The sequence below is a fragment of the Mytilus californianus genome, unplaced genomic scaffold (genome assembly GCF_021869535.1).
Source record: "Mytilus californianus isolate M0D057914Y unplaced genomic scaffold, xbMytCali1.0.p SCAF_4, whole genome shotgun sequence".
NCBI classification, from domain to species: Eukaryota; Metazoa; Mollusca; class Bivalvia; order Mytilida; family Mytilidae; genus Mytilus; species Mytilus californianus.
The window spans coordinates 42197104-42221172 of NW_026262690.1; the positions used below are offsets into that span (position 1 = coordinate 42197104).

At 32.0% G+C, this 24069-nt stretch overlaps 1 protein-coding gene across 2 annotated transcripts in view; it reads right to left on the reverse strand.

The window, feature by feature from the left end:
- Nucleotides 1-1353: 1353 nt before the first annotated feature.
- The window catches only part of LOC127698354 (uncharacterized), a 31937-nt gene continuing 9221 nt past the window's right edge, over nt 1354-24069 (reverse strand). Inside the window, exons 3-11 of one of the 2 annotated variants that reach the window (XR_007980797.1) lie at nt 22966-23077; nt 16955-16979; nt 15394-15464; nt 14926-15028; nt 7880-7950; nt 7470-7511; nt 5212-5320; nt 2429-2469; nt 1354-1877 (exon numbers count right to left, since the gene is read on the reverse strand). Coding sequence is in view for 1 of the 2 variants with exons in the window: in XM_052201769.1 (XP_052057729.1) it covers nt 1588-1877; nt 2429-2469; nt 5212-5320; nt 7470-7511; nt 7880-7950; nt 14926-15028; nt 15394-15464; nt 16955-17040 (813 nt within the window). In the remaining variant the exon portion in view is untranslated. Of the gene's footprint in view, nt 1878-2428; nt 2470-5211; nt 5321-7469; nt 7512-7879; nt 7951-14925; nt 15029-15393; nt 15465-16954; nt 17099-22965; nt 23078-24069 lie in introns of those variants that run through there. The other variant, XM_052201769.1, reaches the window with a different exon arrangement.

Sequence of the window (24069 nt, forward strand, 5' to 3'; positions counted from 1 at the left end):
TCGTTGATCAGAATATTGTTTTTATTGGTATTAATATTGATTTTGTTATCAGTAAATTAAAATCAAACTAAATATTATTTTCATATACAAATGCTTATTCATGGCTCTACAATCTGTCGATACCTGTATCTTGGCATTGCACAAGGTCATGTTTTTCTCTGACTGTTTATGACGTCTTTACACTAAATCCATTGGATGTTGGATGTGTACTGATTGATAATTTAGTCTTAAATGCATGATTTGTTTTTATTGATTTGAACTAGCTGTCAGTAACGGTGAGTACTACCAGATCTGTGCTTAGTGTCTTTTTGTTGTTGGGATGTATAAGTACCCGTTCACGTCCACTCTGTGTTTTTGTTAGATGTATTTCTATTTGTATCCATCTCATGAGTTAAGCCTTTTTCAACTGATTTCAATAGTTTGTTCTTATGTTGTACTGTTACACCACTGTCCCAGATTAGGGGGAGGGTTGGCGCCCTCAAACAAGTTCATCCCGCCACATTCTGTATGTGCCTGTCCTAAGTTAGGAGCCTGTAATTCAGTGGTTTTCGTTTGTTGCTTTGTAACATATTTGTTTTTCGTTCATTATTTTGTACATAAATTAGGCCGTTAGTTTTCTCGTTTGAATTGTTTTACATTTGTCATTTCGGGGCCTTTTATAGATGACTATACGGTATAGGCGTTGCTCATTGTTGAAGGCCGTACGGTGACCTATAGTTGTTAATTTCTGTGTCATTTGGTCTCTTGTGGAGAGTTGTCTAATTGGCAATCATACCACATTTTCCTTTTATTTTTATAAGTACAACTTATCCTATTTAGATTGTTAAGTTTTATAAAGGTAAGTCGATTTATTAAATCGACATTTTTTAATACTTGGTTTAAACAATATTGTAATTAATAAATCAAATCATGATCTAAATAAGATGATAATTACATTATACAATAGGATTCAGAATCAAGCAACGTTGCTTATTTTAATTTGTCTAAAAAAGATCAATTTGAATATTTAATTAATACTCAGTCTGGATCACCTTTATATCCAAAAGTTGAGATGTTACTATATCAGGATCACATAACTTACACTTCAACCTTCACAAAAAGTTTGCAAATTAGAACAGGTTATAGAAAACATTCAATTAACGATAAAAAAAATTTGAGATAACCGAACCCACCACCAACTGCAAAAGCATGTAAATTTGTCAATATTAGCAATATGAGTCACAAGGGTTTCCATCAAATGTGACATAAACTTTTCCAAAAAAAAGTGCACTAAATTTTATAAATCTTATTCAGAAAACACAGAAAACTTTTTGAATATGAATTTACTTTAAAAAAGAAACGCATTTAGTCGATAACTGTTCTCGGGTTATTTGTATTATGTACATCATATTTTTGAATAGTCTCTGGCATTGTTATACGTTTTTCCATTTTTATTCAAAACTTTCTAAATATTTAAAACATCGAGATTATAATAAAACACGTGTAAATGTTTTTCTTTCTTTACGAAACACAATGCAGAACTATTTGATTGTATACCAAAATTAGTTTGATAATGTAATTCAGATTGGTCAGCTTTCATTTGGTCTGTCAGACTGATCTGTTTTTTTCAGATGTCTTTTCGCAATCATTTCCAATCCCATCAATTGGTTCTGTGTACTCTGTCGGCATATTATATAGGTAGTTGTTGATGCGAGATATCCCATTTGTTTGTTTAAGGGACAAATGGTTATATTGGTTATCCAGGTCACAGTGTGATAGTTTTCTCCCGTAAACTGTCATTGGTCTGACCATCTTCGACTCTCTAATTTCAGAGTAAGCATTTTCGTCGTCTTCGTTTGCATGCCGTCTTTTGTGCCTCTCATGAACTGACGACATTTCTAAAATGTAAAAATACACTTAAAAGTAAACATCGTATACGAATCTGAATGTTACATTTTGATGGAAAAGCTGTTCAAGATAAATTGACATTAAAAGCTTGATGTCCATTGGCTTACACTATACCACAGTGGCGATGGACTACTATAGTTTTCAAAATTCATCAGGTACCAGATGAGCATCATTTTAGTGTAAAACAAATCTGTAACGTTACACATATTCAGCTTTTTAAGCAAGAAACTGCATTGTTATGCTTTTATGAAATAAAATAAACATGCAAATATTACCAAAAAAAGAAGCATTTTCGTGTAAGAATCTCTGTTGTTTCTCCCAAACTCCCGTTCGACCCGGTAGTTCAGATGTCCATTCCCTTCGTCAAGAATGTTACTGTAATTTTACTAAGTTTCGTCATCGAAACATTTATATGCCCATTAAGAGATATTTTTCACTTTTCTGATAGCTTGTTTAAATCTGTTTATAGATATTACTAGTACTTGTGTACAATTAAGAACCAATGCAATAAACCATATAGCATATATATTTCTGTACTTACGCGAATCTGTTATTCGTCTACATATTTTTTCTCTTTCCTTCCTAAAACAAATTGCCAGTAACCACATTCATAAATGTTCTACTCTTAAATTACACAGATTTGAATATATATTAATTTGATAAACTCAACAGAGTATGTGAGTCTCACCTGGCATTAAACACTGCACGTCGTGGCATATAATTCAGATAAACAATTAGCCTTGAACAATTCCGATCCTCATATAAAATAAAATATTTTCTGAGTGCATTTCTACAATTGTTCTTTTAAAACTAAAATTGTTACTTAATAGATACAAGTCTTTCTCTGACTCTGATAAAAACTTAAATCAGGTCAACTAATTCAGAAAACAGATTCCAAATGTAAGTTGTAGGTCACTTGGTTTTATTTTTGATGTTTTGATTGGTCCAGACGCCATTTACAAAGACGTTGTGACTGATCAACGTAAGCGAGCGAAGACAGTTAGTTGAATATCTGCATTGGTCTAGTCACAAACATCTTCATGTAAATTCATTAAATATCTATTGGACAAATGAATACTAGTCAATTATGAAAAATAATATTTTCAAATTATGCAACTTTTCTTATGCAATATATTTTGAAACTAAAATTTCTCTTATATTAGTAAATGTTGTGAATTTACAATCCTTGTTACCATTATGAAAGAGCAGTATTAGTTTAATATATAAAAAAAAGGGGACGTGGTATGATTGCATTTTTTTTTTTAAAAAGCTATCCACCCGAAACCAAATTTCGTGGATGTAAGTAACTATTTTTCACAGTTCGGCCTTCAACAATAAGCACATCCAATACCACATAGCAAGCTACAGAGGCCCCGACATGACAAAATAAAATAAAACAAAAAATAAGTTGTAACGCAATAAAACAACTACCTGATTTATGCTCAAATAACAACAATAGAACAAATATACCAAATATACCCACTGCAATACAAGTTGCTGACATGGAACAGACACATTTGTAAAAGGTTTCTACAAGAACAGTTAAAAACTTCCCAACCATTTGATTTGTATCTATCAAATAATTTTGTAAAGGTTTTAAGTAAGTGGATGTAACAAACTTCCTGACTTTAACATTTACCAGTTATGAATAGATGATTTTCAGTGAAATATAAAACGACACAACAGATACTGGTATAGCGAACGAGTTAGAAAATATACACACCGAAAGGAGGTGCAGAAGGAACACCAACATACAAAAACCAAAATTAAAAATTGGGACGAAAAATGTCCTCCTTTTTTGTAAACTTGTAGAGTATTTCATGTCAAACTGATATATTTAATTTAGAAAATGTCAGTTATTGCTGTTTATATTAGATTCATTTAAAGTAAATTCCCCTAAGCATATTCCGCAGTATAGTAAAAAATACTTGATTTTTTAAAGCAAAAAATCATCAAAGTAACTGCAAAATGACTTAGACGGATCTTTACTGAGTTAGGCAATAAACTGTGATCCGTAACAATACATTAAGTCTGCTGTTACAGGAGAGCAATTGGTTCCCATAGGAATACACAAAACATATCGATAAACATTGTATTAAGAAATGTTTTATTTTAACAAGTGCACAAACTACAAGTATACAACAGACATTACAGGGATTCGAAAACGGGAAGAACTTATATCAATCAGTTCCCTAAATACAGATAAGCTATAAAAAAAATTAATTCATTCATTGATTTATCTGACAATCTTACAAGGTTCGAAAACTGAACTTCAAAAGGAACGAGAACTGATTCGTCGACAGGTACATCTATGCGTCTCCTGCTATGGATGCATCATCCGCAATACGAGTTTACTCTGGCCGAGAACGTTTCCAGAATAATCCTGAATGGAGATTTTTGTGTATGATGTGTATCAAAAGTTGTGTAGAATAATATATGCCTAATTAAAACCAAAACGTGGTTGAAAATGTCACAGTAGTTTCAAAGGAGAAGATAAAATATGCGATATGTATCAAAAGGACGATTGGCATAAACAATGGACATTGTTAGTTTGTTTTTAACAGAATAACATTTTCCCACTTCCTTCCGTCTCAGTTTCGACATCATGAAGGCAATAACTATAATAATCAACTTATTAGATTTAGACAAAGTTTGAAATCGACAACTGTAAATGCTCTATGTATTAAACTATCAAATTTCCGCGTGTTTAAAAGCTATTTGTCATCTTTTATGAAAAAGAAAGTTGAACTATACTAGTATGTGGGATTGTGCTACTCTGTAAAATTTAATCTCAGTGTGACAAATTTCTCCATGTACAGAAATAGAAAACTCCATTTCAAGCTATAATTGGCAAACCCAAAATTTATATGAAAATGTTTACGCGTTGCTGTTAAATAATGTAGTCATCTGTAGATTTAACGTGCGTCTGGCGTACCAAAGTATAAACCTGGCTTCTTTTATGTGTTTTTAAAGCTTCATCACATTTATTATTAAACGATAAGATTTTTAGAACAACATTTTGTAATGGAAAGCCTAGATATATGGACAAAGAAACAAGTGAAAACAATTACAATAAGTCCTTAAAATATATGAGAGAAAACATTATGATTGTCCTAAAAAGATAATAAAATCTCAATTCTAATAACTTAGTGGGCACGTTTTAATGATTTTTCACACTTAATATGTAGGGAATTTTTTGTTTCGAGTTATACTAATATTTGTGTTGTTATTTGGTTGAAAAGAATTTGTTTTTCTGGTAACTATTATTAGTCACTTTCATGTTCTGAAATAGCACGCGGAGATGTCTGTTATAAAATTACATACCATACTATAACTAAAACGATGATAACCAAAACAGCTAGTAGCACTGCAATAATTATACTGTTGACTGGGTCTCCGCCATCATCACCTTGCAATGTATGAGTCATATGTTCTACAATGTATTTTTATAAAACAAATTAAAAAGAAACCATGGCCAATTTGAAATATAGAAAAGTGTTTAGATTTAAATAATTATGTCTACAAGTACACAAATTCTAAATTAAACCTGGACATTTAGATCTCTTCAACAATATACTTTCATTTCGTCACCATATTTTCTAGGTAGGCTATTTTTTTTTAAATGTTTTATTTTGAAAAGAGAAGTTTTAGAAGTATATAAAAAGGCTAATCATTCAATGTTTCACCATTGTTTGTTTAGTTATTGTATGAGGGAAACGAGTAATAACTAAATAAGGACATGACAAAAATTCATATGATATTTTAAAATCCATGCCATTATTACTTTTGTACTACTTATAAGTTAGCTCAAATACGATGGCGATACAATATATAATTTATAATTAATATACAGTTTGGAAGAGCAAATATTTGCATAAATGAAATCTCTCCGTAATTAGGAAATATTCACCTGTAGAAAATGCTGTATTTGTTGAATAACAGACTACACGGCAAATGGTACAAAAAGTCCATCAGCTGAGGTATCGAACACGGTGTTTCTAAATCAAACTTCTACCTTAATCATGTTTCATGGCTTCAAACAAGCAATACTACGACAGATATCAAAGAAACTTTGATGCAATTGAAATACGTATCTGTATTATGTAAAGATTTTGTGTTGTTGTTTGATGGATAGACCCATCCACTTGTCAAAATACTTATAGTTACGGTTTGAGAAAAGCGGTACGATTGCATGACATCTAGAAGTCTGGTTTTTAATAAAATGATAAATTTAAAAAAAAACATCAGTCCCCGAGGGTATGATCAGCTCAGTAGTCAGTCCGGTACTGACATGAACTATAGCACGTCTTTCTTAAATTGTCCGTTTATATAGATTAAGAAATTAGTAAGAAACTAAGGAGGCAAAGTTGACTTTAGATAGCTGTAACTATTAATTTTATGTCCCTTTTAGTCATATACTACTGTTTCGGTACTTTTACATCCTTAGCTTTCAAATATTCGGCTATGAGCGTTCCTGATAAAGTGTTGTTTTCATGTTTTACCATAGCACAAATAAAATGTAGCATGTGTCTAGGAAGCGCCTTACATAAGTTCACCAGGGAATATTCTATAATATTGATAAGTGAACATATCCTCAAAGCGTAGGATCAATTACTCCTGCTTTTTATGCAACTGGCGATGGAGGTTTCTTCCTCAAAGGTATCAACAGCCCAGTAGTCAGCACTACTGTGTTGACATGAATTATCATTGATATTGTCATAATTATAAATTAATTGTTTACAAAACTTAGAATTTTTCGACATAATAAGGATTTTCTACCCCAGGAATAGATTACCTCATCTGCAAAACCTTTCGGAATTTTGGGTCCTCCTTTTTTACATTATTCATTATTCGTGTATCCAAACACTTTAAGTCTTATTAGAGGTTTACCAATGCTTTCGGTATAAACGGGATACATGTTTAAAACAATATGACATTTATTAATCATTTAATTATATTTATTTTAAACATAAGCTTTTTTTTTTAAATATATGTCTATATGTTTTGAATACCTGCCAAAGTATCAGGATACTTTTAAAGATTATACCGATGGTTGAAATTTATATCATGATGTTTGTAGAAGTATCATGATTCTTTTTAAAAGTTTTTATATACTTGTTGAAAGTATCTTGATGTAAAATGTATCCTTATATATAGATATGTATACGGTATACGAAATCATAAACGTAATTCAATTTTTTGTAAAATTTTTTATTGTATTTCGAGCTAATAACCAATAAGAAATGTCTTTCAATAATGACTGGCAGCAAGATATAATAAAATAATTTTGAAGTTGACGCGCATTATTCTATTACCAACAGGTCACACTATTTATTAAACTTTATTAAAACAGATCAATCTCTAAAAATTTCTTCAATTTAAAAATTTTTGACTGTTATTTACACGAAATGAAAAATGAAGTTTTTTTTTAAATTCGTGACAGAATCAAATCTAAGAATAAATGAGGACGATGCTAGATCTATCTCATAAATCTTTTGAAAAACCAACTAATGAGGTAACATATTACAGGCATTTATAGTGCTCATCAAATTTTAATAAAGGAAGAAAAAAATCATTATTACCTGTTGGTACTGTCAATTCATCTTTCAAAGTGGTGGATGACTCTGAAAATAATTTTAAAGTTAACCCAATGTTTATCTCAAAATGTTATTGGTAAGAAATGTGTCATTATTTACACATGTCACCTAAAAGAAAACAAACAAACAAAAAAGATTTTTCTTAAAGACTTATTTAACCCTAAGTTAAGTTGATTACATTAAAAAAAAAAACTTATTTTCGTTGTGAAGAATAACGTTGTTTTCTATCTCAAATTCACGAGTGACTTGCATCTTATATTTATTTTTGAGTATCAATAGTCATCGATTATTCTAATTGCAAAATTACATGTTTCAATCTGTACATAAACTCTCAGTGAACTTTTCAATTTCATCTTTAAAAATAAATACATTTGTAGGTATATATTTTACAATACCTTTAACTAAAATCATAGGTATTCTTGCGTCAATGTTCTCGATAATTCTGCAACCATGAACTTTGTTGCATCTGAAAATGCCATATTTTGTATAATCAAGTTAATACGTCAAATTCATCGACTCTTCTCAATCATATAGATATCCCTTTTGTATGTAGAATATATATCTTTTTTGTTAGTTAATTTTTTTTCTAAGTAAAAGAAAAGGACAATACTATGGGAATTATAATTCCATCTCAATTTTACAAGCATTTGCTTTCTCTTCAGTTGAACATGTCAATGCATCATCTTGTTTGGTTCATGGTCACCCTGAATATGCATAACATATTGGTCACTGTATTGTTTGCATGTTGTTGCAAAACAAAATGACCTTTTATATAGCATCATTCCATATGTGCAAAAGGGAGAGTTATATTTTTACTAATTGGTTTTACAAATAACAAAGGAACAATATAAGAAAAATATTTTGTACCGTAAAAAACGAATAAGTCCACAAAACACTTCATAAAAAACTAAAGACTGAGCAACACGAAAAGTATATATGATACATATTATAAATGGCAACAGCATGACAAATATGATACAATCCTAAAAAGGAAACCATTGATACTGAAACAATAAACAAGAGACAAATATGACAGAAAGCAAGCAACTACAACCACTTAAATATAGGCTCCTGACAGACACAATAAGGATATGGAAGTTAAATTTGTTGGTGAGCGCACAAACTCCAAACTTTACCTGGGACAAAGGAGAACAAAATAACAAACTGTACAAAACAGCCGGAAGCACACGAAAAAGTAAATAGAAAAAGAAATATGGCCGAATTAACAGTATTGGTTTTTTGTTATTGTTGAAGGTTGCCTATAATTGCTTACGTCCACTGCATTTGAACTCTGGTGGATAGTTGCGCAATCATACCACAAAGTACTGACCTAAAAATACCAGCAATTACTTAAAGCAATTTAAATCAAGTTTCAATTTATTAATTAACCATGTTTTCCCAAACTAAAATATCTATTTATGTCTATAACAAAATTGATTATTTGTTAGTAATGTAAATAGAGAAGCAAACATATTGGGTTATTTAAGTCATATTAACAGGGAAAAAATAATAGAATAAAGGAAATCATGGTCATGATGGCAGATCATGTTTCTAAAAGCAAGACATGCTTATTAACAAGTAAGTCAAACGGTAAATGTATATTTTTTTGTACTGAAGTCTGAGATTTGATATGTGAGAGTTATTACCTCATGACTGAGATAAAACTATCAATGAATGTATAGATATTTTGATCTTCGGATACCTGTGTGTGTATGGTGAAGTCCTCATTCCACAGATAGGAAATGAGAGTCCATACTACAAACCTCTCAAACCAACAAACAACTAAACCATGTTTCATGTTTCGAAATCAAATTCTATATGTAGTTTCATACAAATCTAATTCTCCTTTTATAACAGTGATTTGCTAAATGAATAAATTATATAAATTTCGGGTATCCAAAGCGCTTTTCTGAATTTAAATTTATCAGGAACGCTCAAACTAAAAACAAGAAAGTTAATGATGTATAAATACCCGAATACGCGTGGAGCTGTATGAAAAAGAAATAACCAAACTAATCTAAGGTCAACTTTGGCTGTTGTGTTGGCACCTTAGTTTCAATATAATTCTTCATTTATAAACGGAGAAACTCTAATTCTTTTTACTAGGCAATGGTATGGAACTCTACTACTTTATCGAAAGATGATAATTTGTAGGATTATCCGAAATTATGATTTTAACAATGATGACAAGTGAATCAGCGAAACGCTTACATCAGTGTGGTTCTGGAAGGTCTTGTACAATTTATATGTGCATAACTGTAATTATTGCACAAATACAAATGCAAATGTTCACTTAAAGTCCTTTTTAATCCTTACTTCTGACTTTAAATGCGTTTAAAGTCAACACTTCTTTTGTATATTAAGGTGAATATCTAACCCTTTTTCAAAATACAAGTGTTACAAAATTTGCGTCTGTTGTTGTTTCATCGTGATCGTACTACATTTAGGAAGGTAGTTGCTGGAATCCAGTAATTATGGTGTTCTGAATTCACTGTATTCTCTTAATTAATGAAATACTCTGCCATGGGTATCCTTCATAAATACAGTTGACAATTAGTAATTATTCTGTAGTTACATCGAAAATTCGCTAACACGCGTTATTTATACGTTCACCACAATTTGGAAAAAGTTTTCTCTCGTCCAGATACAATTTCAGTTGCGTTAAAGGATAATGCTTCGGTGATTTTTTTATCATTGGGAATTTTGTAAAACATAAAGGTTATTTGAAAGTTGAGAATATTGTATGCAGTTTATGGATGTTAACTGAATCTCTCCTACATTTAAATGTCACAAAGTTTTCGTCAATCAGGAATATTTCTCGCTCGACTAATAGTCTGCTTGCCCATAACTCATTCTACATGAAAGTAAGAAGTATAAGAGCTCCATCTTTCCTTCCGATGGCATCTATAAGCTACAGCAAGCATGCCTCTGGAAAGTAAATCTGCAAGTATTTTGTCTGTCAAAAAGCAGTTATAACAACAACCATGCGTGAATTCCAGCAACTCTAGTTTTGGCTGTATAACTCAAACATGTGATTGTGAGGAACGCTTCTGTATGGCTTCAAATGTTTCACTTATGTATTTTCAATCGATAATGATGTAATTAGCACAAGCTTTGGAAAAGTATTGTATTTTAGTGAATGGCACTTTTCCTTGATTAAACATAGGAGTCGTGCGTCTTTGAACTTCTTTATTGTCAGTTATAATGTTAAATGACGGTGCTTTATCTCAATCATTGTCTCAAATAGTCCGCATAAATATTTAGTTCGAGGTGTTCTGGAGTTCTTATTCTAAAGCGATTTTAAAGAACAAAAATTTTTGTATATGAGGATTTTACCAGCCCCTATGAGGACCTCTTACTTAAAGCTAAGGTGCCCTCCTTGCAGATTAGACGGATTAGAACAATGGCTCTAGAAACTTTTAAGATTATAAATAATATAGCTCCTGTGTGCTTACAAAATTTGGTGAGCGTCAAAAAATCTAAGTATTCTTTCAGGTATGTAAATATTCTGGATGTTCCACAGGTAAAGTCAACCCGTTACGGTAAAAAATCTTTCAAATTTGCTGCCGCTATTTTATGGAACAGCCTTCCAAACCATTTCAGGACTGAAAATAGTATTTCACATTTTAAAAGTCTTGTTCAGTCCTGGAACGGTTTGGAATGTCGCTGTTCTGCTTGCAGATAATTCTTGAGATGTTTATTATTTATGTTGCTTTTGGTTGCTCTGGTCTAGCATGTTTTATTTCATTTTAAATTTGTTGCTAAATTTTTATTGCATGCTATGTAAGTGAGATTTAACTTCGTATAACAGGTTGTTTTATATGTCAAATTAGACTGTTTTTATGTTATGTATATGTTTTTATATTCGGTCAAAAGCTCCTTAGAGCTTGTGTTGTGTCTTTTTAACTTATGCCGAATCAAAATAAAGTTTTCTTATCTTATCTTATACCGAACTCCAAGGGAAATTCAAAACGGAAAGTTGGCTAAGTTGGGACAATTAGAAATTAATTTCAGCAAGACTTAGTGTTAAGAAAAGGCGAACAACTAAAGAGCACGTTGACAATATTTAATTTTTTAAGCTAAGAGATACATTTTCAATTTTTGTTTTTGTTAAAGAGAATGAGGGGATACAGCGGGTGGGTGTTTAAGACGTGGCCTTGTACTCGTCGTTCGGTATATTTTTATAACTTTTATCCTTTCTGAATTAGGAAAACACTTTTGTCCATGATTTTAGTAAAGTTTTATCATGAAGTTTGTCCATTAGCATACATATACCGATAGTAGACTTTTGCGGAAACTGTCACACATCTACGATTATGATTACAATGCATTTAAATCTTGGGTCGTCTCAAAGTGTAAATATAAACCGTCGTTTCAAAACAAAGTCTAACGCCTATGACAATTTTCTACAGTTGAACAACGGGGTTTTTAAGAAATATATGTAGTATTGTGAACACATTAGTTATTGTACATGGTGTTATCAAGGTTGGGTATGATGTAAAAGTACGGAGTAAAATAGCATGGAAAAACATCATTTGATAAATTTTACATGATACATGAATACAAAAATCGCAACTGTCGTTGGCTAAGTTGGGATAATTAGAAATTAATTTCAGCAAGACTTAGTGTTAAGTAATGGCGATCAACTAAAGAGCACGTTGACAATATTTAATTTTTAAGCTAAGAGATACATTTTCCATTTTTTGTTTGTTAAAGAGAATGAGGGGATGCAGCGGGTGGGTGTTTAAGAACTATTCATTCTTCGTGGCCTTGTACTTGTCGTTCGGTATATTTTTATCATCTTTTATTTTTTCTGAATTGGGCATGGCACTTTTGTCCACGTCTTTGGTATAAAAAAATCAAAAATATACGAAAAAAACATCCTTGTGTCGAATATTAAATTTAAACTATTCATCGGAATCTGTTGTAAAATAGTGTACTTAAATAGTTAGAATTTTTTTCGTCAATCAGGATTATCTATCTTTTCAAATTAAGCAAGACCAATACCGGGTCTGGACCTGCGTCGCTGCATGTAACTGATATAGGTTGGATTATTATACTGAAGCATGAATGATCATTCCTTTTCATACATTCCTTGTGGAATGAGTCTTGTAAAATTTCAAAGTATCGCCAAACAGGAAGGCAGATGCAGTAATTATACTTACACGCTGGAACTTATAATTATTAATTATAACGAAATACAAGATGATTCCCTTCAATAGAAGCAAAGACATCTTTGAGGAAAGTTGTCTACCCAAGGTCTTTGGGAGGAATGGACGGACAGAATGAAGGACGGACAGAGTCCAGCGATTACTAGACCTGCTTTCACCTTCAGCGACGCAGGTAAAAATGACAACTGAGTTCTGAGTTGTTTGTATTGTGCAATTTTTATAGAGATTTTGGGAATCATTTGAGTATGGACATTTTTTTTCACAGTATCGATAATTCTTTCTCATAAACATGAGTGGGTCTGATGTGCTCGTAATATGAGGAGTAACGCATGATCCGAGACCGGTAAAATTTTCTTAAAATTGGACTATAGAGTGCACTTATGGCAATGTCCATTTCAACACAAAGTTTATCAGTAAAATCATTCCTTTGATTAAAAGGGATAAAAGGTGGAAAGGTATATAAGTCGGTTAGTGAGCAGTACTCTGTTTTTCGAGGAGAGCGTATGGTTCTCTGCTGTTTTTGGTAGTCGACAAAACATATCCGAACAGACATCCATTATTGACGCCTTATGCAAGACACCAGATTTTTCGAAAACCCCAGAATATGTAGAGGAAGTTTAGAAAATAAAATAGACTTATTACACACTATAGAGTAAAGGTTAAACACGCGATCATAGAATTAAACAAAAATAAAAGTTGTCCCCTCTTTGTTTATAAATACTGCCTGCTTCAGCTATCTCCGTTTCGATTTTTTCATATGTGCTCATCTAATTCACGCAGACATTGTTGTTTCCATTTCAGAAATCCGACATGCTTTTCAATTTCTCCACGTAAACGCGTACATTTTTGTTTCCTGTCGAATGTTTTCACTTTCCTACAAAATTGCGAAGTTGTCACCAATGTGGATGTTTTGGGTGTACAAAAATGCAGCGACGTACGGATAAAATTTGAACATTAAATCCGAAGCCTCTTGTAGGAAAACAGTCACGTTCTCTTCATGTTGAAAATCCTGTTACAACTCGTAGAGGAGTTCATTGAAAAAGAGACAGAAGAAACCAAACGAACAATCAAGGAGAAACCGACGACACCATGACAAACCCCGAAAAACGACGAAAAGACATACAACAGTCTACGAAAATACTACAAAGAAAAACCAAAGATTGAACAACAGGAACCCTACAGAAAACAGAGTGATCTCAGCTGCTCTTCCACAAGTAGCAAGTGCAAGTTATGTCGTTGTTGTAAAGCAAACTATGTGAGCCTGTCTAATGAGTCCTCATTTTCCAGTGGCAGTCTATACTTCTCGCCCTTCACCTTAATTGACCCTATTAACATAATCTACCCTATAAATTATAGTGAGTTTGACGGTTATAGTCCTGAACATACATTGAGTATATGTTTTTGGACGTTATGCAAATGACAATTAATCAATCTTTCAAATGGTTTATAATATAAACAAATATGAAAAAGTCTGTATAATGTAAAAACCGGAAACTGTCTTTTTGTGACAAGCTCGAATCGAACGTTGAGATTAGTTCTTGTCTTCAGAAATGTCCGAATACTGGTACTCTGGCATAGAACAGTTCTACACTGTTCTAAAACAATCCTATGAGTGTTCTAACGTACAATTGTTAAAATCATTTCTCGTCTAAGATAAAATTTTCAGAATATGTATTTTCATAATATGTCTTGCTTGAATCTGTTCTAAGCTAGAATTGTTATAATATTTTATTTTTTCAGAATTATTTTTATATTAGAGGGCAAACTGTCCAAACCTTTATTTTCATGGACAATAGGAATTATCCCTCTTAGTTGACATGTAGATCACTGTTTGTCCTAATCTATCAACAACAATGATTTTTTGTGACTTTGAAAATAAAATAAAAACTTAGGTTGTGACTTAAAACGGCGTCGATCATTATTATCCTAGTGCAATGAAAAAAACTTGAAGTTTAAAATGATCTTGAATACTTTGATTTCAAATTTGCAAATCAAATACCAGTACTTTGAGCTTGTATTCAATTTATAAAACAAATAGTTGAAGTATCATGTGAACATACTATTTTTATGTAACATGTAATTATAAAAAGGCCTTATTGTATCTGATGAATAACGCTTAGCAAAATTTAGATGTTAGCTAAGTCTGAGTTTTGAAAAGTAGTTTCTACGGAATTTGATACAATTCTTTTATCTTCCTTGGTCAAAAGTTGTTTTTGTTAAAATGAAACCGTTTGTTTTATATAATCGCAAACATGCATTCCTCAACTTACGTTTCGTTTTCCTTACAATTGCATCTGTGTTTACAGCGTAAGCCAAAGAAATTATCTGAACAGTCATCCTGACAATTATAACCGTATTTTCCTTCAGGACAGTCTGTAAATAGGAAAAGGAAGTCGTGCATTAATTATAAACATTGCACTGATAATAAAAAGAATTCGCGATTATTACCAATCACTTAACACTATTCTAAGTTTATAAGAGATTGACAACCCCTTTCTTACGATATACATTTTCCGCTCTTTGGTCGGGTTCTTGTCCCTTTGACACATTCCCCATTTCCATTCTCAATTTTATAACTTTAATAATGTTCAATGATTAAATACATATGTACGAAATACTAATTATCGAAACGATAAATGCCCAAAAGGAAACAAAGTAATTATTTTTGTACATTCACTATGCATCAAATTAAACTTAGTTTTACATGTTATTCATCATTTAAAGTGAAATCAACTTACCATCACATGTTTGGTTAATCTGATTAAACTTGTATCCTTGACAACATTCTAAAAATAACTTGCTGTTGTTGCTGTAAACGTTAAAACATCATATTAATGTTTAGGAACAGATAGAGGGGATTGACAAAAGACGAAGTAAACATATTTAGCAGTAGTGGAGCTTTATCATTTAAACGAATATGATTATTTTCTTTTCTGGATTGATTTTAATTGTATGGTATGAATCAAGGTATCAAAATCTAAGAGGAGGACTGTTCCCTTACGAAACTTTTAAATCCCAAACATATGTCTTGTTAGCGGTTTTTTCTTTGTTGGTTGAGACTTTGGTGTTGGTGTTAGGAATTACACGAATTAAGTCGTCTCTGTTTAAAACGTTCACAATTTATCTGTAAACAAAGACCTATTTATAGCTTGAAATGAAGTATGGCATCTTGTCTATTGTGGAAGCTCACTTATTGATCTAATACAAGTCTATTGAAGCAATTTGTAAAAATAAGTCACTCCAATCTTCCTCTGTTTTTGTTAGCAATTATTTCAAAGATATACATTATTCATTATGATATATGCAGCGATTTTATTGACTGACGCCTTTTATCTTGACTGTTACTTGAAAATATTTAACGATGAGCCCAAAACAATAAGAGTCTAATGCGAAAGTGTTTTTTTATCAGCGACAAAATAAATTCGGCATTCTATTTTTATATTATTATAAATTCTTTATTACCTTGAACTTTACAGTTCATCGGTGTTAATACAAAATTTCAATGTAAACAAGTAAACAAGTAAACAAGTAAAATGACAGAGAATGTTCATGTTATGATGTGGTCTCTGATTTTAAATGCAGTAAAAATGTATTTTCCTAAATTGGTTAACTGTTTGATGTTCTTTAAACTCAAAAGTTCAATAAATATAAACACACTTGGCCTAGACCAGTAATATCTCTTAATAAATTTTACTCTAAGTTCCTTATATTTCGGACACACTAAAATGAAATAGAATTCGTCTTCATTACACTGACGGCAAGTTGTACATATACGACGTGACAACTATGTACATGTACAAGTAAGTGTTCTTTCGTGCATTTTTCTCTCTGTACCATGTTATTCCATTTACGGAATTAATAGCGGTTTGACTCTGGCACATACTTTGAAACTTGTCCATAGTGTCCAGAACTTCGTCATTGGAATTTTTTTTTCAAACTGTTTTCATCCATTTTAACTTATGTTATTAACATGATTAAAACATTTTTTATAGTCCCTGTTGAACTCTCTCATAATTTTAATAAACTATGGGCAGTTTTTATATTTTCTGTAATAATATGGTTCAATATGTAAATGTGTGCATCGCCAAATATAAGAGAATAAAAAAAACAATGGGTATTGCATGTTTAACACATTCACTGATTATATTCCAGGATAGTATGGTTGCTAACAAATGCAAAAATTGTAAAGAAAGTCTTGCTTACTGTTTCAGAATACACTATTGATTACATGTATATAGGTTTTTCTGTGTGTTCATATAATAAAGCATGCAAATGTACTGAGGAAAAACAAATACTTACTTCTTTTTCTGACAAACCCCTGCGCCTAAAGAAAGTGCAGAAATATTTGTTGTATCAATAATTAATACAAGCAAAAGCAGCAACATTTTGTCAAACGAAACAAGAACAATTAAATCAACTCATCACCGATAAAGATGAGACTGTCGTCAAATATAACTTTTAAGGACTTTTTAATTTTTATCTATATTTTACGGAAACAATTAATTACTGTGTGCTCTTAATTTTGATGTTAATATTTCCCGGTGATTGACCTAAAATAACCAATAAATTCGATATTCTGTATTGCATCTTCTTCACAAAATGTTAAGAAGGTCATGGTTTTGCCCAAACTTTAATAAAGTTTGCATCGATGATGCCAAATCTGGTGAAAATGAAAATATTTTTCTAAAAAATCAAAAACATTTGGTAGAATTTCTCGTATAAGGTATCTCTCTTTTTATAAAATAGTACCCTCAGAATTATAGGTTCTAATCTTCTGCCACAAAATGCAGGAAGGATGCGGAAATAATTTTTTAATCAAATTTCTTGATTTTCACAAAAATAAAAAAATAAAACACTAATTGGGAAAACGAGAAATTTTGTTTTAACTGTCTAAACACAAAGATAAACAAATGGAAATAAACGATGTCAAATATAACACAAAATAAGTAAATTGTCTTTGGATGATAATAAACTTGTTCCCCTAGGCCCCTATAGACACTCGTTTTTTTTCTGTCTGTCTTTCAGTCCGTCAACACTTCTTTCGAATAGAACGCCACATGTGGGGTGTTAGCTATATTTCACACGATGTGGCGGTTTCGAAGCGAAGAACAAGAGTGCACACGCTGAAATGTCTCGCCTTCTTTACTAATCATTGATATTATGTTGATAGTTCTAAATATAAAGCTTTACTACAACTATCACATAAACTTAACATGAATCAAGAAAATGAGGTCAAGGTCATATAAACCAAACAAGAAATACATGTACACCTTACAATCATTCAATACACTAAATATAGTTGACCTATTGCTTATAGTTTCTAAGATACAGACTTAACCAAGAAAACTAAACATTGATTAATGAACCATGAAAATGAGGTCAAGGTCAGATGAACCATGCCAGGCAGACATGTACAGCTTGCAATTCTTCCATACAACAAATATAGTTGACCTATTGCTTATAGTAATAGAAAAACAGACCAAAACACAAAAACTTAACACTGAGCTATGAACCGTGAAAATGAGGTCAAGGTCAAATAAAACCGGCCAGACTGACATGTACATCATAAAATATTTCCATACACCAAATATAGTTGACCTATTGCATATAGTATTAGAAAAAAGACCAAAACTCAAAATATTTAACATTGACCATTGAACCATGAAAATGAGGTCAAGGACAAATGACACCTGCCAGACAGACATGTTCACCTTATAATCATTCCATACACCAAATATAGTTGACCTATTGCTTATAGTATTAGAAAAACAGACCAAAACACAAAAACTTAACATTGACCAATGAACCATGAAAATGAGGTCAAGGACAAATGACACCTGCCAGTCAGACATGTATACCTTACAATCATTCCATACACCAAATATAGTTGACCTATTGCTTATAGTATTAGAAAAACAGACCAAAACACAATAAAATGCTTCGCCGGGCGCAGCTTGATACGACCGCAGAGGTCGAACCCTGAACAGTTGGGGCAAGTATGGACACAACATTCAAGCTTGATACAGCTCTGAATTTGGATTGTGATTAAATATTTGACACAGCATAGGTTTCTGACACAGAAAGAATGTGGTCTAAGAACTTCAATTTTTTTAATTTACCTATTATGGTCCAATTTCCAAAATCAAAATACATGGTTAGATTCAGCATATCAAAGAACCCCATATATTCAATTTTTGTTGAAATCAAACAAAGTTTAATTTTGGACCCCAACTTGGACAAACTTGAAAACTGGTCCCATAAACAAAAATCTAAACACATGTTTAGATTCAGCATATCAAAGTACCCCAAGAATTCAATTTTTGTTAAAATCAAACTAAGTTTAATTTTGGACCCTTTGGACCTTAATATAGACCAATTTAAAAATGGGACCCAAAATTAAAAATCTAAAAACACGGTTAGATTTGGCATATCAAAGAACCCCAAGAATTCAATTTTTGATGAAATCAAACAAAGTTTAATTTTGGACCCTTTTGACCTCAATATGAACCAATTTGATAGCGGCCCACAAATAAAAAATCTAAATACATGGTAAGATTCAGCATATCAAAGAACCCCATATATTCAATTTTTGTTGAAATCAAACAAAGTTTAATTTTGGACCCCAATTTGGACCAACTTGAAAACTGGGCCAAAAATCTAAAATCTAAATACATGTTTAGATTCAGCATATCAAAGAACCCCATATATTCAATTTTTGTTGAAATCAAACAAAGTTTAATTTTGGACCCCAACTTGGACCAACTTGAAAACTGGGCCCATTATCAAAAATCTAAACACATGTTTAGATTCAGCATATCAAAGAACCCCAAGAATTCAATTTTTGTTAAAATCAAACTAAGTTTAATTTTGGACTCTTTTGACCTCAATGTGGACAAAGTTGATAACGGGGCCCAAATATCAAAAATCTAAATACATGGTTAGATTCAGCATATCAAAGAACCCCATATATACAATTTTTGTTGAAATCAAACAAAGCTTAATTTTGGACCCTTTTGACCTCAATATGAACCAATTTGATAGCGGGGTCCACAAATAAAAAATCTAAATACATGGTTAGATTCAGCATATCAAAGAACCCCATATATTCAATTTTTGTTGAAATCAAACAAAGTTTAATATTGGACCCCAATTTGGACCAACTTGAAAACTGGGCCAAAAATCTAAAATCTAAATACATGTTTAGATTCAGCATATCAAAGAACCCCATATATTCAATTTTTGTTGAAATCAAACAAAGTTTAATTTTGGACCCCAACTTGGACCAACTTGAAATCTGGGCCCATTATCAAAAATCTAAACACATTTTTAGATTCAGCATATCAAAGAACCCCAAGAATTCAATTTTTGTTAAAATCAAACTAAGTTTAATTTTGGACCCTTTTGACCTCAATGTGGACAAAGTTGATAACGGGGCCCAAAAATCAAAAATCTAAATACATGGTTAGATTCAGCATATCAAAGAACCCCATATATTCAATTTTTGTTGAAATCAAACAAAGTTTAATTTTGGACCCTTTTGACCTCAATATGAACCAATTTGATAGCGGGGTCCACAAATAAAAAATCTAAATACATGGTTAGATTCAGCATATCAAAGAACCCCATATATTCAATTTTTGTTGAAATCAAACAAAGTTTAATTTTGGACCCCAATTTGGACCAACTTGAAAACTGGGCCAAAAATCAAAAATCTAAATACATGTTTAGATTCAGCATATCAAAGAACCCCATATATTCAATTTTTGTTAAAATCAAGCAAAGTTTAATTTTGGACCCTTTGGACCTTAATGTAGACCAATTTGAAAACTGGACCCAAAATTAAAAATCTAAATACACGGTTAGATTCGGCATAACAAATAAATAAATGTGGTCAAAGATTTTACAAATCTAATGCGCATACTGTCCAATTAAAGATTACTTCTTGAAATTTTTCAATATTTGAAATTTGAAAAAAAAATAATATTTGAAGAATAATTCTTTTTAATTTCTGAAATCTGAAATGAGAAAAAATTGACCCCCCCCCCTTTTTTCCCCCCAAAAATTCTTTCCCTCAAGATATGGTCATAATCTCAATTCAAATTTCCAATGGAGTTTGCAACTATAATTACCCATTTAAATTTACCATAGTGCTAACTTAATCTATTTTATAATAGAATTTAAAATATAGTGTCAAATCTTTCATATGGATTTTTTTGTGAAAAAAAAAGATGCAACATTTGCAGATATTTTTACTGGTCTTCCTTTATAAATATGCATTTCTTTAAACATAATTTAAAAGCAGTGTAAGGGAAGTAACCAAAACGTTGTATTTGGATTACCTCCCTTACACTGTTTTAAATTATCTTAATTGTTCATTAACCATTACTTTATACATAATTTAAAAGCAGTGTAAGGGAGATAATTTCAATGATGAATTTGATTTATCTCCCTTACACTGCTTTAAATTATGTTTTGTAATAAAGTATTTGTCCATTAACCAGGACAACCTTGTTTTCCCCCCTTTTTTGCCCCTAATTCTTAAACGGTTTGAGCCATAACCCCCCAAAGCAAATCCTAACCATCCCTTTGTGGTATGGAAACTTGTAGTATAATTTCAGAGAGATCCATACACCGTTCCACAGTTATTGTCTGGAAACTAGAAAATGCTTATTTTTGGCCCCTTTTTGGCCCCTAATTCCTTAACTGTTGGTACCATAACCCCCAAAATCAATCCCCACCTTCCTTTTGTGGTATTGAACCTTATGGTAAAATTTCATAGAGATCCATTCACTTAAACTAAAGTTAGAGTGCGAAAACTAATGCGTATTCGGACGACGACGACGACGACGCCGGACGACGACGACGACGACGCCAACGTCATACCAATATACGACCACAAAAATTTTTTTGCGGTCGTATAAAAACTTAACATTGACCAATGAACCATGAAAATAGGTCAAGGACAAATGACACCTGCCAGACAGACATGTACACCTTACAATCATTCCATACACCAAATATAGTTGACCAATGGCTTATAGTATTAGAAAAACAGACCAAAACACAAAAACTTAACATTGACCAATGAACCGTGAAAATGAGGTCAAGGTCAGATGAAACCTGCCAGACTGACATGTATCCCTTATAATCATTCCATACACCACAATAAGCTGACCTACAGCTTGTAGTATCTGAGAAACGGACCTAATCACGTAACTTTAACCTTGATCACTGATCCATGAAATGAGGCTGAGGTCAGGTGAACCCTGTCTGATGGACATGTAGACGTAGTAAGGAACCCATATACCAAATATAGTTATCTTATTACTCATAATAAGTGAGAAATTTACATAACAAAAAAACTAAACTTTTTTTTCAAGCAGTCGCTGAACCATGAAAATAAGGTCAAGGACATTGAACATATGACAGACGGAAAGTTCGTAACATAAGGTATCTGCATACAAAGTATGAAGCATCCAGGTCTTCTACCTTCTGAAATATAAAGCTTTATACAAATAGTTTACGCCGCCGTCGCCGCCGCCGCCGCCGCCGCCGCCGCCGGATAGTAATACCTATGTCTCACTTTCTGCGACTTTCGTCGCAGGCGAGACAAAAACGATCAAGGTAAGTAACAGTATCAACTTTTCCCTTTTTGAGAACTGTTAGCACCATATAATGTATTGCACGTAAGGTACCGATCAATAATCAATTTCCAGCAAGCAGATACAGATGTCCACGGTCCTCTGTTTTCTCAAACAGCCCTCCTCAGTTTTCCGTGTCGCAGATTTTGAGACATAACATGCAAGTTTCAGTATATAAACTACTTTGGGCGACCTATTTCCATACTTTTTACATAGAAATGAATTCACATCATAGAATCAGATCTAATGGTTGCTTCCAAGTCAATATTTCCTGGATTTTAAAGTATACGTTTCATCAAAATGTTATATGTCGCACGGGTCTGGGAGATATTGCATCTGACGGTGGTGAGACATTCATTATAAACAATGATGATTTTGCCTTTAACTCTGTCTTCATCAAAAAGTAATAGGCATAGAATGAATAGAAAGGCTTCGGCTTAAATGCCAAGAAGACAATAACCAATTTTCAAAACAATCTAGTAGAACAAATTGTCGTATTTTGAACTGACAAATTGTTCCGATTCCTGTTCTTACATATCAAAGTTATGATATAGAAAATGGGCTAGTATATATACGTTGTTTTTGGATTTTATTCATCGTAAACAAGAATAAATACAAAACTTTCTATTTTCGATATTTAGTGTGACTCGTAGTACAAAATTTGCTTACATTTGCGGAGTATTTGCGTTCAAGACATAGTTAGGTTTGGTAATGTCCAACCAAAGGAACAACGTCTCCAGCTTCAGAAGCATTATCGGAGTGCCAGTACCATCAATGACGACTGCAAATATTAATTTTTTTTTTAGAAACAAATCATTCATCATTGGCATTATTCAAAGTAAAATATAACAATATGGGTAAGTGTAACAAGGAAAGAATGATTTATCGTATGACTCTGACACAACGCCCCAGGAAAGATATGACTATACCCAAAAGATCACAGAAATGCATGATTTTCAACTTCCTTTGACAAATAACCCAAACGGTGATCGTAAAAAAACCCAGTTGGAACCACTATATTTTGACCTTTAATTGTCTTTGATGATTGTGTAATTAGGAAACTGTCTCATTTACGCTTACCCCACAGAAACAATCTCACTTTATTCCTACGATAGAGGAAATGTGAATCAGGTTTTGAAATTTCAAGATTTAAAAGATATGTTTGTGTAAACCTCGTCTAGTTCAACTATATCAAAGCATTTTACTTTCAACCCTTTTTACAAGTATTCCCATCCTAAACTTCAGATTGCAAGAATTTTTCCAACTTTTATTCATATAAACGAATGACCTATGTACCCATAAATATCTTTTTTTAGCATTAAGGTGGTACATAACACTACAGGGAGATAACTCTGTAAAAATCAGCTGAACGTTTTAATCACGTTCTATTGTTAAGGAAGTATTAAGGTTCTCAATGATCAAAATTAGTGTTTGTCAAACTGCTATATATCCAATGAAAATTTTCCAATAAAGTGTGTGTTTCAAGTTTTTTGAAATTTTTATATTTTTGTCAAAGGGTCAAAGTAAATATTTTGTCAAAATTTTTATGAAAATTAAACGAGCCAAATTAATTTTAGTCAAGGTGTTTGGTACCTCCTTAAGGTACAAAACATACTTCGTAAAAGCCACTATGTTTCAAACAAAACTTTCTGCGAACCAGACATGATAAATATGCGTACATTTGTATTGACAACATATTTGTTAAGTTTAGTGATTGTCTTTTTCAATATCAATGTCCATACAGGGATTATGTGTATTTCTCTTCACACCGCT